General features: G+C 37.5%; 1 protein-coding gene across 1 annotated transcript in view; it reads right to left on the bottom strand.

Annotated features, from left to right (window-relative positions):
• Positions 1-11,359, bottom strand: part of ZNF451 (zinc finger protein 451) — a 47,466-nt gene extending 36,107 nt beyond the window's left edge. The window contains exons 1-3 of the mRNA XM_006835778.1: positions 11,312-11,359; positions 10,959-11,084; positions 842-953 (exon numbers count right to left, since the gene is read on the bottom strand). Of these exons, the coding sequence (XP_006835841.1) occupies positions 842-953; positions 10,959-11,084; positions 11,312-11,359 (286 nt within the window). The remainder of the gene's footprint in view (positions 1-841; positions 954-10,958; positions 11,085-11,311) is intronic.
• Between the last annotated feature and the right edge of the window lie 2,430 nt (positions 11,360-13,789).

Raw genomic sequence — 13,789 nt, 5'->3', positions numbered from 1 at the left:
TGCCGAAAGAACTAATAGATACATGTTGGAAGAAGTGCAGCCAGAGTGCTCCTTGGAGGCCAAGATAGCCAAACTTCATCTCTCATACTTCGGACATATTGTCAAGAGGGACCAGTCGCTGGAAAAGAATATCATGTTTGTAAGGTGGAGGGTCAGAGAAAAAGAGGAAGACCCCAATGAGATGGATTGGCCAAGTGGCAGTATTGATGGACTCAAGCGTGGCAACAATAGTGAGGTTGGCCCAGGATAAGGCAGTGTTTCGTTCTTCTGTGCATAAGATCACTATGAGTTGGTACTGAATCGATGGCACCTAACAATAACAACAACAATGGAGTCTTGGTATGGGGCTGTGGGTTAATGTGCTGGAATGCAAAGTCGGTTTGAACTTTAAGTTCAGCAGTTCAAGATCACCAACCGCTCCTCGGAAACCCTATACAGGGCTGTTATGTGTTGGAACTGATTCAGAGGTACTTAACAACGACAATAATCACCACTATACTGAATCTCTTTACAGATAGAAAACTGTCAACTTTGTATATTATTACATATCCACAACTAGCAAAGCAACTTCTAGTACATATAAAGTATATAATAACTACTAAATACATGAATGAATTAAATAATACCCAATGAGCTTAGGAATGACCCATATTGCTTATACTCAAAATGTTCTTTTGCCAAAAGTAAAAAGCAATTAATAAAGTAGACCATTATGAAGTATCTCTAAATATTAATACATTCTGTGATTATTAGCAACTGAATAAAATGGATACATTTTCTACCTTATACTGTTATAGAAGCTCAGAAACTTTAGTGTTCTACCCTGATCTCTGAAGAATACCTGACATTTTTAGCCACTGGTCCACACACAGTCTTGCTGCTTCTGTATCAGAATGTCCTTGAATAAATTCCAATTCTTGTAACCCATGAGCATGCTGAAAATCAATTTTTTCCTAAAGACATTAAAAAAAAAAAAAAAAGCATTAACCTTTGAGTAGCTTCCTAGTTTCCTTTAAAGTTCTGATACAACAGTAATCAGAAGATCTGACTACCATTTATCGTTGGGACTGCACATTTTAAAAACTATTTCATAAAACTAAGTCAAAATAAAGATTCATACTCTAAAATGTTAACCCCAATGTTACCTCTATTTACACCAATGTTATCTCTATCTGCTAAAAGTTCACCACATTCTACATCTTTGACAAGAAGTTATTATCTTAGTAAACTGTGGTGTATATATTTGATGAAACACTAATAAGATGTTTCAATTTTTGGGAGTATTCTTTTGATATAAAAACATTCAAATGGTTTTAAAACAAATGGGACCAAACATAAAGAATCATTTCAGACTATGTAAAACTATATCTGAAGGGGGGCGGGGGGTGGGGGGTGGAGACTAAAAATAAGTGAAGGTAATTCAAAAAGTACGACAATAAAATCATAGAAATCTTTATTGTTGTTGTTATGTGCCATGGAGTCGGTTCCGACTCATAGCAACCCTGTATAGGGCTTCCAAGGCTATAAATCTTTATGGGAGCAGAAAGCCTCCTCTTTCTCCTGCGGAACAGCTGGTAGTTTCTAACTGCTGACCCTGAGGTGAGCAGCCCGATCCGTAACCACTACGCTACGAGAGCTCCTTAGAAATCTTTATTAGCCAAGTATTAAAATGTGGAGCTATTGTTTCTACACATATCCTCTAATGAGGTCTATATACTTCTGAAGGTAATGTTTCCTTCGCCTTTCTAAACCTTCCCCAAAGAATTCTGTTATCTTTGATTTATATCATATCAAAACAGCAGTTTTTGTATCCGCAAAGGACTCAAATTGTGTTATTTTTCAATGTTTTTAGTTTTAAAAACAGAAAGAAATCTAAAGAGGCAAGATCAAGAGTATAGAGTGGATGAGGTAATGTTTCCACGGGAAATGCTTGTAGGATAGCCCTGTTACCCAGAAAGAATGAGCAGGTATTGGGGGGAAAATTCCTTGGTACAATTTTTGTGGCCTTTTTCTCACCAAATGCACTTTTCCATTTTCTTAAAACTTCTTTGTAAGTTCTTGTGATCATCCTGTGTCCTTCAAGAAAATCTACCAAGAGGTAATCTTGGGAGTCCCCCAAACAGTTTCCATACCTTCTGAGCTGACCTCTCTGCCTTCAATTTAACTGGCCCAGCACATTCCCTTGGAAGTCACTGTTTTGATTGTTTCTTTTTTTTTTTTTACAAAAGCACTAACTAGATTAAGACAATAATTACTGAGAGAACTTGCCTGCAGTCACCCAATGATCCCAGATACATATTAAAACATGTTTTGTTTGGAATAAACCTATACAACTGTGAACTAAAACCATAGTAGCAATATTTTTTACTTGCCCCTGTATGTTATATATTAAAATGTCTAACTCTGGAACAGGATTTTGAATGATTATTTTCATTATTAAACTTCTATACAATTTTTCAAATTTTCCCTATGTATACCAAAAAATCCATATAAAAGAGTCAAATAAACATTTGTTCAGTAATTAGTATTGGTAACAACTAATACAACGCATAGTTGACAACACACATAACACTTAGGAAGTGCCAGACAGCAAAGCAAATGGCAACCTTTTGCTATTTTAGGTCTTCTAGCTCTGGTAGTGTTAAGGAACTCTGGTAGTAATAGTGGTTACGAATCGGGCTGCAAACAGCAAGGTCAGCAGTTCGAAACTACCAGCTGTTCCGTGGTAGAAAGACAAGCCCGTAAAGATTTACAACCCCAGACACCCTGGACAGGGTTGCTATGAGTCGGAACCGACTCCACGGCATATAACAATAACAACAACAAATTCTGGTAGCGTAGTGGTTATGAATCAGGCTGCTAATCTCAGGGTCAGCTTTTCCTTGAGAGAAAGACGAGGCTTTCTGCTCCCGTAAAGATTTACAGCCTTTGGAAACCCTGTACAGGGTTGATATGAGTAGGAACTGACTCTACGGCACACAACAACAACAACAGGCCATATAGTCTCTGGTACAACTAATCAAACTCTGACATTGTAATGTGAAAGCTGAAAAAAAAAAAAAAAAAAAAAGTCAATAAATAGGTAGCAGGCTGGATTTAGCCCACAGACCATAGTGCAAATACATGAACTTTATCCTTTTAGATTTTGCACTGGACTGCAAGGTCAGTTTGAACCACAAGGTCAGCAGTTCAAACACACTAGCCACTCGTTTGAAACCCTACAGAGTCACTATGAGTCGGAACCGACTTGACAAAACTTAACTGTAATGATCATGATGACCACGTCCATGTGCCAAATTTTGTTTTAAAAGCATTTTCCAGTCATTTCACACAATAACTCTAAGGTGTTGTTGTTAGGTGCTACTGAGTCGGTTCTGACTCGGTTTCAACAGAATGAAATACTGCCCAGTAGGTACTACAATTGTTTCTATTAATAATGGAAAAGCCGAGGTATACAAAGGTCAAATAAATTACCCAAGGTTACATAATAATGCCAAGGAGCTCTGGTAGCACAGTGGTTATGAATTGGGCTGCAAACCAAAAGGTCGGCAGTTCGAAACTACCAGCTGTTCCACGGGAGAAAGATGAGGCTTTCTGCTTCTGTAAAGGCTTACAGCCTCAGAAACCCTGTGCAGGGTCGCTATGAGTTGGAAGTGACTCCACGGCTCTTTACCATCACCACCGTATAATGCCACAATTCAAACTTTTGCAATCTGACTCTAGAATCTTGGACTACTACTATACCATGATTTTTGTTGTATGGTACAAAGTGTATTCCATCTCACAGTGACCCCAGGGAACTTCCTATGCCATAATCACTGGAGGACATACTGTCAGCTCTTTTCTTCCTTGGAGCAGCTGGTAAGCTCAAACCATAAACCTTTTAGTTAACTGAGCATTAAACAAGTTTCATCAGAGGTCCTTTATGGCTCTGTTGTTGTTAAGTGCCATCAAGCTGGTTCCAACTCATAGTGACCCTGTATACAGTGTCTGAGGAGCGGCTAGTGCATTGACCCACCTACTTCACAGAAATAAGTTCAATGCAGATAGCACCACACCAGGACTCCTGTCCCTCAAAGATATGTGGTGGTTGTGTACTGTCAAGTGGGTTCTAACTCAGTGATCCTTGTACAGGGTTTCTGAGGTTGCAAGGTTGGTGGTTCAAACCTATCAGCCACTCCTCGGATACCTTATACAGGGTTGCTGAGTTGGTACCAACTTGACGGCACTTAACAACAATAACACATAATAAAAAGACTTTGCATAGTCAATAAAGCACAAGTAAACAAGTTTCTGGTATATTGTGCCTTCAGTCAAGAAACATCTGATGCCATGAATGATATTCCTAGTTCCATGTCCTCTTCTGCAGCTGGCTCGAATTTCTGGCAGTTCACTGTCAGTGTACTCTTGTAAATGTTTCTGAATTATCTTCACCAAAATTTTACTTGTATGTGACATTGATAAAATTGTTCAATGAGTTCCGTAATCCATTGAGCTTCCTCTCTTTTGAAATGGGCACAAATATGATCTCTTCCAATTGGTTAACCACGTAGCTATCTTCCAAATTTTGTGGCATACATGAGTGAGTGGATCCAGACTAAATTAGTCTGTTGAAATATTTCACTTCATATTCCATCAGGTCCTGGAGCCTTGTTTTTTGCCAATGTCTTCAGTGCTGCTTGGACTTCTTGCTTCATACCACTGGTTCTTGATCATATGTTACTACTTGAATTGAATGAGCATCAACCATTTCTTTTTGGTACAGTGACTCTGTATTCTTTCCATCTTCTTTTGACAGTTTCATCATAATTCAATGTTAATCCTATAAAATCCTTCAATATTTCAAGTCAAGACTTGAATTTTTTTCTTTGGTTATTCCATTTTGGTTTTCTAACTCCAGGTATTTGCACTTTCATTATAAATTTAACTTTGAGTTTTCAAGCTGCCGTTTGAAAATTTCTGTTCAGTTCTTTAACTCCCTCATTTGTTCTTTTCACCTTAAGCTTCTTTATGCTCAAAAGCAAGTTTCAGAGTCTATTCTGACATCCATTTTGGTATTATCTTTCTTTCCAGTCTTTTTAATAACCTTGTGCTTACTTTCTGTCTGTTGTTCTTGATGTCATTCCACAACTCTTCTGTTCTTTGGTCACGTGTCTATCAAATTCATTCTAAAGATGGTCTCTACATTCAGGTGGGATATATTAAAAGTTTTGGCTCTCATGAACTTGTTTTAATTTTCTTCAGCTTCAGCAACTGATGGTCTGTTCCGCAGTCTACACCCAGCCTTGTTTTGGCTGATGATATTGAGCTTTTCTACAGTGTTTTCCCACAGATAAAGCCAGTTTGATTCCTGTGTGTTCCATCTGGTGAGATCAGTTGCCCTTTATATTGTTTAAAAAAGGTTATTTGCAATGAACAAATTGTTGGTCTTGCAAAATTCTATCATGTGTTCTCCAGCTATATTTCTATTGCCAAGGCCATATTTTTCTTAAGATCCTTTTTCTGTTTCCACCCTCCTCATTCAAATCACCAGAAATTATCAATGCATCTTGATTGCATGTTTGATCAATTTCATATTGAAGAAGGTGGTTGTTGTTGTTGTTGTTGTTAAGTGCCATTGAGTCGGGTCCGACCCATAGCGACCCTGTACAGGGTTTCCGAGGGTGTAAATCTTTACGGGAGTAGAAAGCCTCATCTTTCTCCCGCGGAGCGGCTGGTAGTTTCGAACCGCTGACCTTAAGGTTCGCAGCCCGATTCGTAACCACTACGCTACAGAATTCTTTAATTTCATCATCATTGCTTTAGTGGTTAGTGTGTAAATTTGAATTAATAGTGGCATTAACTGGTCTTCATTGTAGACACATGGATATTATTCTATCACAGACAGCACTGTATTTTAAGATATACAATAAGAGGGAGGTTGGCACAGGAATAGATGAAGGCAGTTAAAGACACAGTGAGGAGTGCAAGAGTTAAAATGAAAAGAATTAACAATATTAACTGATGGTACATGGAAGGTATTGCAATCATTGTAATGTCACGAAGAGTATGATATTTTGAGTGTGACTGATGATCTGTTGGGTAAATCTTCACTCAATTCACAATAAAAAGTTCAAAAATAAAAACCAACAACACCCCACTAGATCTTGAAATATTCTTTTTGACAATTCAACACCATTCCTCTTCAATTTATCATTCCTGGATAGTAAATCATATGACTGTCTGATGAATCCAGATATGTTGCTGTTAAATGTCACAGAGGCGATTCCAACTCATAGCATCTTTCTAGGGTTTCCGAGGAGCAGCTGGTGGGTTTGAACTACCAACCTTGTGGTGTGCAGTCCAGTGCTGACCCTATAATACCACATCAAAAATCCAGATATAAAAGTATTCAAAGTAAAACAAGCCTATAAATCTTAAAATATGGAACCAGAGATACTAGCTTGAAAAAAACAACAAAACAAAGTAAAAATAGGGAATAATGTAGTTACAGAACTTACAAATGAAGACGATTTCAAGAAGAAAAAAAAATTTAAATTAGGCTTCTTTTTAACGTTAAACTTAACACTTAGTCCTACCCTTAGCCTAACACCTATACATAACACTAATGCTAGTGGCTAACCACAATCCTAATACTAAAGCGAATATATATGTATATATAATAACATATACAAACTCTTTAGGATTAACAGTCCTTCTTATAAGTCAGCTTAGTTACTGGACTATCAACAGGCAACATTGGTCAACTTGCAAGCTCAATATATGATTTCAAAAAGTGAAGTATCTAGACAAGATTTGTTTTTTTGTTTTTCCCTTTAAAATGTCTCCACAAAACAGGAAATAATACACTTAAATAATGAAGACACCAGCAATTCACAAAGACCTAGAATGGTTAGGAATCCTGATGTAGCACCATAGGAAAAACACTGGATCACAAGGACAGTTTGAACTGCAAAGTCGGTGTTCAAAGCCACCAACCACACCTTGGAAACCCTATTCAGGGTTGCTATAAATTGGACTCTACTCAACAGCACTTAAGAACAAAATAGTTAGAAGACATTCTGTACAACATCTATTTTGTGCAGAGTTAGCACCCATTGTTGTTATGTGCCATGGAGTCGATCCCAACTCATAGCAACCCTGTACAGGGTTTCCAAGGCTGTAAATCTTTACAGGGACAGAAAGCCTCATCTTTCTCCCGCGGAACCGCTGGTAGTTTTGAACTGCTGACCCTAAGGTCAGCAGCCCGATTCATAACCACTACACTACCACAGCTCCTTCAGCACCCATTAGAATCCTTAAGAAATTATTTTTTGAATTTCATTATCATCTTTTTTTAATCATCTAAGTTTAAAAACAAAAACAAAAAACCAAGTTATTCACAAAGGGAATCATATAATAATAAGAAAAAAAATGCATTTGTCTTCTTGTTGTTGTGAAGTATCATTGAGTCAGTTCCAACCCATAGCGAACCTATATAGGATTTCTGAGGAGCAACTAGTGAACTTGAACCACCAACCTTGTGGTTCAAACCAACTTTGCAATCCAGCGCATTAACCCAGAGCACCACACCAGGATTCCATATACGTACATATATACATATATATGGAGTCCTGGAGTGGCGCTGTAGGATAAGCACTCAACCTCAAAACTTGGTTTGAATCACAAGGTTGGTAGTTCAAACTTACCAACTGCTTCTTAAAAAACCTATACAAGATCGCTATGAGTCAGAATCAACTCAATGGCACTTAAAAACAATATATATGGGTGAGGATGCATGGACGGGAGGGTAACTATGACAACGAACTTGATGGATGATGGAATGAGTGTAAAGCTGATGTTCTCCCATGTAGACTATCACACAATTCACAATAAAAACATTAAAAAAAACACAATATATATATATATAGTAGGTAGCAAGCAAGGGGTTAAAGCATCTGTATTGGTCAGTTTCTCCCCTAGAGAAGAGCCAACTCTAGACCAACTTATTTTTTACAATTGGTGAAACAAATGAAATTTTTCAAAATTTCTTCCATATTAAAGTAAAGTCTTTATAATACAAACAATGACCGTTCACATGGATGGATCCTGAAACTACCAATGAGAAAAACTCCAGTTGATCGTGACTATAAGAATATGTTATGATTAAGTGGCGTGGAGTCCGATCCCTAGAAACCCTGTGTAAGGTTTCCTAAGAACAACTGATGTGCCTGAACCGCCAACCTTGAGGATCCAAAGAGACTTTGCAGTCCAGCGCATTCATCCACAGAACCACTATGAAAAGATTATTCTGATTATTTTTATCTTTACTTCCTGTTGTCTTAACCACAGAAGTAATACTTTTTATACAGTGAGAAACAGAATTGGTGCTAAGTAATGTGAAAGAAAGGAGCTCTGGTAGCATAGTGATTACGAATCGGGCTGCGAACCTTAAGGTCAGCGGTTCGAAACTACCAGCTGCTCTGCGGAAGAAAGATGAGGCTTTCTATTCCCGTAAAGATTTACACCCTTGGAAACCCTGTAAAGGGTCGCTATGGGTCAGAACCAACTCGATGGCACTTAACAACAACAACATAAGAATATGTGCTACATTACAAAAGCTTTAGCATCTATTTGTTCATTTGTTAATAGCTGGAAAACTGAATCTAACATTGTTAGGAAATCTGGGAAAAGGAAAGCAACCTGCAAAGATTTCTATAAGAGATTTTCTCTTATTATGACCCATAAACAAAACATGTAACGTATTTTGGGAAAGAATACTCCTTAAAAATGAATAGTGTTTCTGGCAGGATATAAGTAACTTAAAAAAACAAAATCTCTACACAATAAGCATTTTAAACAATCAATTATAATACCATATTTTAATTTAATTGGGGGTCCTGGTGTGGCATTGTGGGTTAATGCCTCAGACTGCAAAGTCGTTTGAACTGCAAAGTCGGCGGTTCAAGCTCACCAGCTGCTCCTTGGAAAACCTATACAGGGTCGCTATGGGTTGGAATCGACTGGATGGCACTTAACAACAACAACAAACACCATAAAGTAGGAGTACTTTTATGGCGCTGTAGGACAAGTACTGATTGCAAAGTAGGTTTGAATGCCAGGTTAGTGATTCAAATTCACCAGTGACTCCTTGGAAACTCGATACAGGGTAGCTGTGAGTCAGAATCAACTCAACAGCACTTAACAACAACAACTTGCCATAAAGTTAAAGCCCTAAACTTAATCTACTTTCAAACAGAAAGATAAAAGTATTCTGTCCCAGGAGCCCTGACTACACTGTAAGATAAGCAATGGATTGCTAATCACAAAGTCAGCAGTTCTAATCCACTAGACACTCTGAGGGAGAAATATGAGGCTGTCTGCTTCCATAAAGATTTAGTCTCAGAAACCCTACACTGGCTCATTATGAGTCAGAATCAACTTGATGGAAGTGTGTTTGGACACCAGATTGTTGTTGTTAAGTGCTGTCGAGTATGTTCCAACTCAAAGAGATCGTGTATAGTAGCAGCTGATGATTTGAATAGATGACTTTGTGATTAACAATTCAGTGCCACACCAGGACTCCGTATACCAGATTTGTTGTTGCTGAGTGCCACTGAGTCATTTCTGACCCTGTATAGGGTTTCCAAAGAGCAGCTGCTGAGCTTGCTCACAGACCTTGTGGCTCAAACCAGATTGTTGTTGTTAAGTGCCATCAAGTTGATTCTGACCCATAGCGATCCTGTATAGGGTTTCCAAATAGCAGCTAGTGAGCTTGAACCACTGACTGCAGTTCAAATGACTTTGCAGTCTGATGCACTAGTCTACAGCACCACACCAGGACTCCAGATTAGGAGACATTAGAACAGACTATAGAAATATATAAATTCCTTGATAATCACTAATGGAATAAGAAATTAAAAATACAAGAAGTTAAAATGATAAAATCATCGTGTTCATCCCAACCTGGGAGATCTCCAATTCTGTCCCTTCCCAGATTAAGGACCAAAGCCTGCAAACTTTTAGTGCTATCCTGATATAACCATGATTTAAATTTCCATTTTCAACTATGTAAGATGGAGTTTCTGACCTAACTCTTCAACATTTTAACCCTAATAATTATATTTCAGTGTAATGGAGTTATAAAGTAATTTCATTCGGCTTGTTCTAAAGCAAGTCCTGGTTTGGTGGTATAGGTTTGGTAGGTTGTGTGCTCAAACCTACCAGCCACTTCGCAAAAACCCTATACAGGGTCACTATGAATCAGAGCAGACTCAGGGCACTTACTAAAACAACAAAACAATTCAAGGAAACATTTATATCTTTCACAATTTTAAAATAGGTTTCATTTTCCACAAAGTCACTCTTTCTGCAATCCCTACTACAACCAGATAGGTGACATACTAATTTCAAAATGTTTAGTAATAGATTTAGCCTAGAGAAAAGCTGAAGTTTGAGAAACTTTTCAACATTTTGAGTTTATAAAGGCCCCAATAAACTTCTGCAGGGGAATGAACTGGACTGCAAGGTCAGTTTAAGCCGCAAGGTCGGCAGTTCAAACTCATCAAGTCACTTCTCAGAAACCCTATACAGGGTCGCTATGAGTCGGAACCAATGAGCCAGAACCAACTCAATGGCACTTAACAGCAACAAAAAACTTCGTTTACTCTTGTAATAAACTGGTTTTTGTAACCAAAAGTCATTAATTGCTTATCTGCTTTGAGAAATTTCTTGAATCTTAACTCCCAGAAATAAAGCATACTTTTTTTTTTGTCTGATATCAAAATCCCAAACACTAAAAACTGAGATGTTAAACGTTATTATGGATTCTACTAATGGAATGATCTACCTAGGATACATAATGAACTTGGGTTCAATTATACATTTTTTGATTAATGGTTTCTCTTTACAACTGTACAGCCAAAAAAAAAAAAAAGATTCTCTAATTTATTAAAATACCAATCAAAACAGCCACATACTCGGAATGCTCTGTTCTTCTCTTCTTTCTGCTGTTTCTCCACTTCAACGTGACGGGCTAGACGAGCCAGAGTTAATGCAACTTTATCCTGCTGATGTTCAATGTGATCTTTACGCTTAATACCCTCCTGTAATTGAAAGAACAGTTTTTATCCCTTTTAACTAAAAATTAATTTAGGATAACACATATCATTTTCAAAATAGTTGCAATAAAAAAAGTTTACTTCTATCATCGTAAGTTTTCTGAGAACCATTTTTATGTACTTTATATTTCATATGATATTTTGTAGTTAATTGTCCCCACCACTAGCCTCTCAGTTTGCTGTAAAGTGGTTACTTGTGAATTGTTGCTAACCTGGAAGCTGTACCACAAGTTTTTAAGTATCAGCAGGGTGTCACCCATAGTGGACAGATTTCAGAGATTTTTTTCAAACTAGACTCTAGGCAGAAGTTGAGGCCAACCGCTTGTGAAAGATTAACTACTGAAAACCTTATGAATAGCTGAATATTCTCAAAATAGTGCCAGAATTGAGTCCTCTAGGTTGGAAGGCACTCAAAATGCAACTGAGGAAAGAACTGCCTACTCAAAGTATGATTGACCTTAATGAGGTGAATGGAGCAAAGCTTTTGAGAGCTTCATTTGCTCATGAGGTACAACTAAAAATGAGAAGACAATACTGCAAACATCCATTAATATTCAGTATGTAGAATGTATGAGGTATAGATCTAGGAAAATCAGAAGTCATCAAAATTAAAACAGAACACATAAATATGAATATCTTAGGCATTAGCAAGCATAAATAGACTTACACTGGCTATTCTGAATTGGACAATCTTCTAATTTACTATGCCAGGAAAGACAAATTAAAGAGGAATAATGGTGCATTCATCATCAAATAGAGCATTTCAAGATCTACCATGAAGCACAATGTTACACAATAATATCCACATGCTAATCTACTATTCAAGTGAATCAGCTAATACTACTCTTCAAATGTAAGCACCAACATTCAGTGATGGTGAATTTGAAGAATTCTACCAAATTCTTTAGTATGAAATTGATAAAGCATGCAATCAAGAAGCAATAATGATTATTGGTGATTGGAATGTGAAAGCTAGAAAAACAGTAGAAGAATCCATAGTGGTGACAAAACAACACTGAAGAAAGTATGATAGAATTTTGCAAGACGAATACTTATTCGTTGCAAATACGATATACTTACTTAAAACCAAAGATTACAGCCTTCGGTTTAGACTGCACATCAATGTAAAAAAAAAAAAAAAAATTATCTCAGCTAGACCATTAAATAACATCATGATAGGGAAAAAAGAGACCGAAGCTGTCAAAGACTTAAATTTTCTTGGCTCCACAATCAACACTCATGAAAACAGCAGTCAAGAAATCAAATGACATATTGGACTAGGCAAATCTGCTACAAAAGACCTCTTTAAAGCGTTAAAGAGCAAAGATGTCACTTTGAGGGACTGAAGTGCACCTGACCCAACTCATGGTTATTTTCAATTGTCTTATATATGTGTTTGAACACAACAGGGAACACCGAATGGTTTAAAATTAGAAAAAGTGTGTGACAAGGTTGTATTCTTTCACCATACTTATTCAATCTGTATGTATGCTGAGCAAATAATTCAAGAAGCTGGATTACATGAAGAAAAACATGGCATCAGGATTGGAGGAAGACTCATTAACAACCTGTACTATGCAGATGATATAACCTTGCTTGCTGAAGTGAAGAAGACTTAAAACATTTACTGATCAAAGAGACAGTCTTCAATATGGGTTGCATCTCAATGTAAAGAAAAGAAAAATTCTCTCCACTGGACCAAATAAACAACATCCATATAAATGGAGAAAAAAATGAAGTTGTCAAAGACTTAATTTTCCTTAGACCAACCATCAACACTCATGGAAGCAGCAGTCAAGAAATCAAATGACATATTGCATTAGGCAAATCTGCTGCACAAGACTTCCTTAAAGTGTTGAAAAGCAAAGATGAACAAAGATGTCAGTTTGAGGACTAAGGTGCACCTGACTCAAACACCATGGTATTTTCAATAACCTCATATGCATGCAAAAGTTGGACAGTGGAAGACCATAGAAAAATTGATGTTATTGAGTTATGGTGTTGGAGGAGAATATTAAAAGTGCCAGGGACTGCCAAAGGAACAAATAGTGTTGGATGTAATACACAGCCAGAGTGCTCCTTGGAAGCCAGGATGGTCAAACTTTGTCTCTCATACTTTAGAAATATTATCAGGAGAGACCAGTCACTGGAGAAGGTTATCATGTTTGATGAAGTGCAAGGTTGGAGAAAAAGAGGAAGATCCCCAACAAGATGGATTGCCACAGTGACAGCAGCAATGGGCTCAAGCATAGTAACATTGTGAGACTGGCCCAGAACTAGGCAGTGGTTCATTCTGTTGTGCATAGGGTGGCTACAAGTCAGTACTGACTCGACGACACCTAACAACTAACAACAACAACAACATATGCATGTGAAAGTTGAACAGTGAATAAAGAAGGCTGTAGATGAATCGAGGCATTTCAATTATGGTGTTGGTGAATACTGAAGTACTATGGACTGGCAGAATAAATAAATCTGTCTTGGAAGAAGCTCTGCCAGAGTGCTCTTTAGACATCAGGATGAAGAGACTTCCTCTCTCATACTTTGAACATGTTGTCAGGAGGATCAGTCCCTGGAAGACATCATGTTTGGTAAAGTGGAGAGCCAGTGAAAAAGGAAGACCACCAATGACATGGGCTGACACAGTGGAAGTAACAATTGTCTCCAATGTTACAACAATTGTGAGGATA

The sequence above is a fragment of the Chrysochloris asiatica genome, unplaced genomic scaffold (genome assembly GCF_000296735.1).
Source record: "Chrysochloris asiatica unplaced genomic scaffold, ChrAsi1.0 scaffold00019, whole genome shotgun sequence".
Taxonomy (NCBI): Eukaryota; Metazoa; Chordata; class Mammalia; order Afrosoricida; family Chrysochloridae; genus Chrysochloris; species Chrysochloris asiatica.
This window is presented reverse-complemented; position numbering and strand designations above follow the sequence as displayed.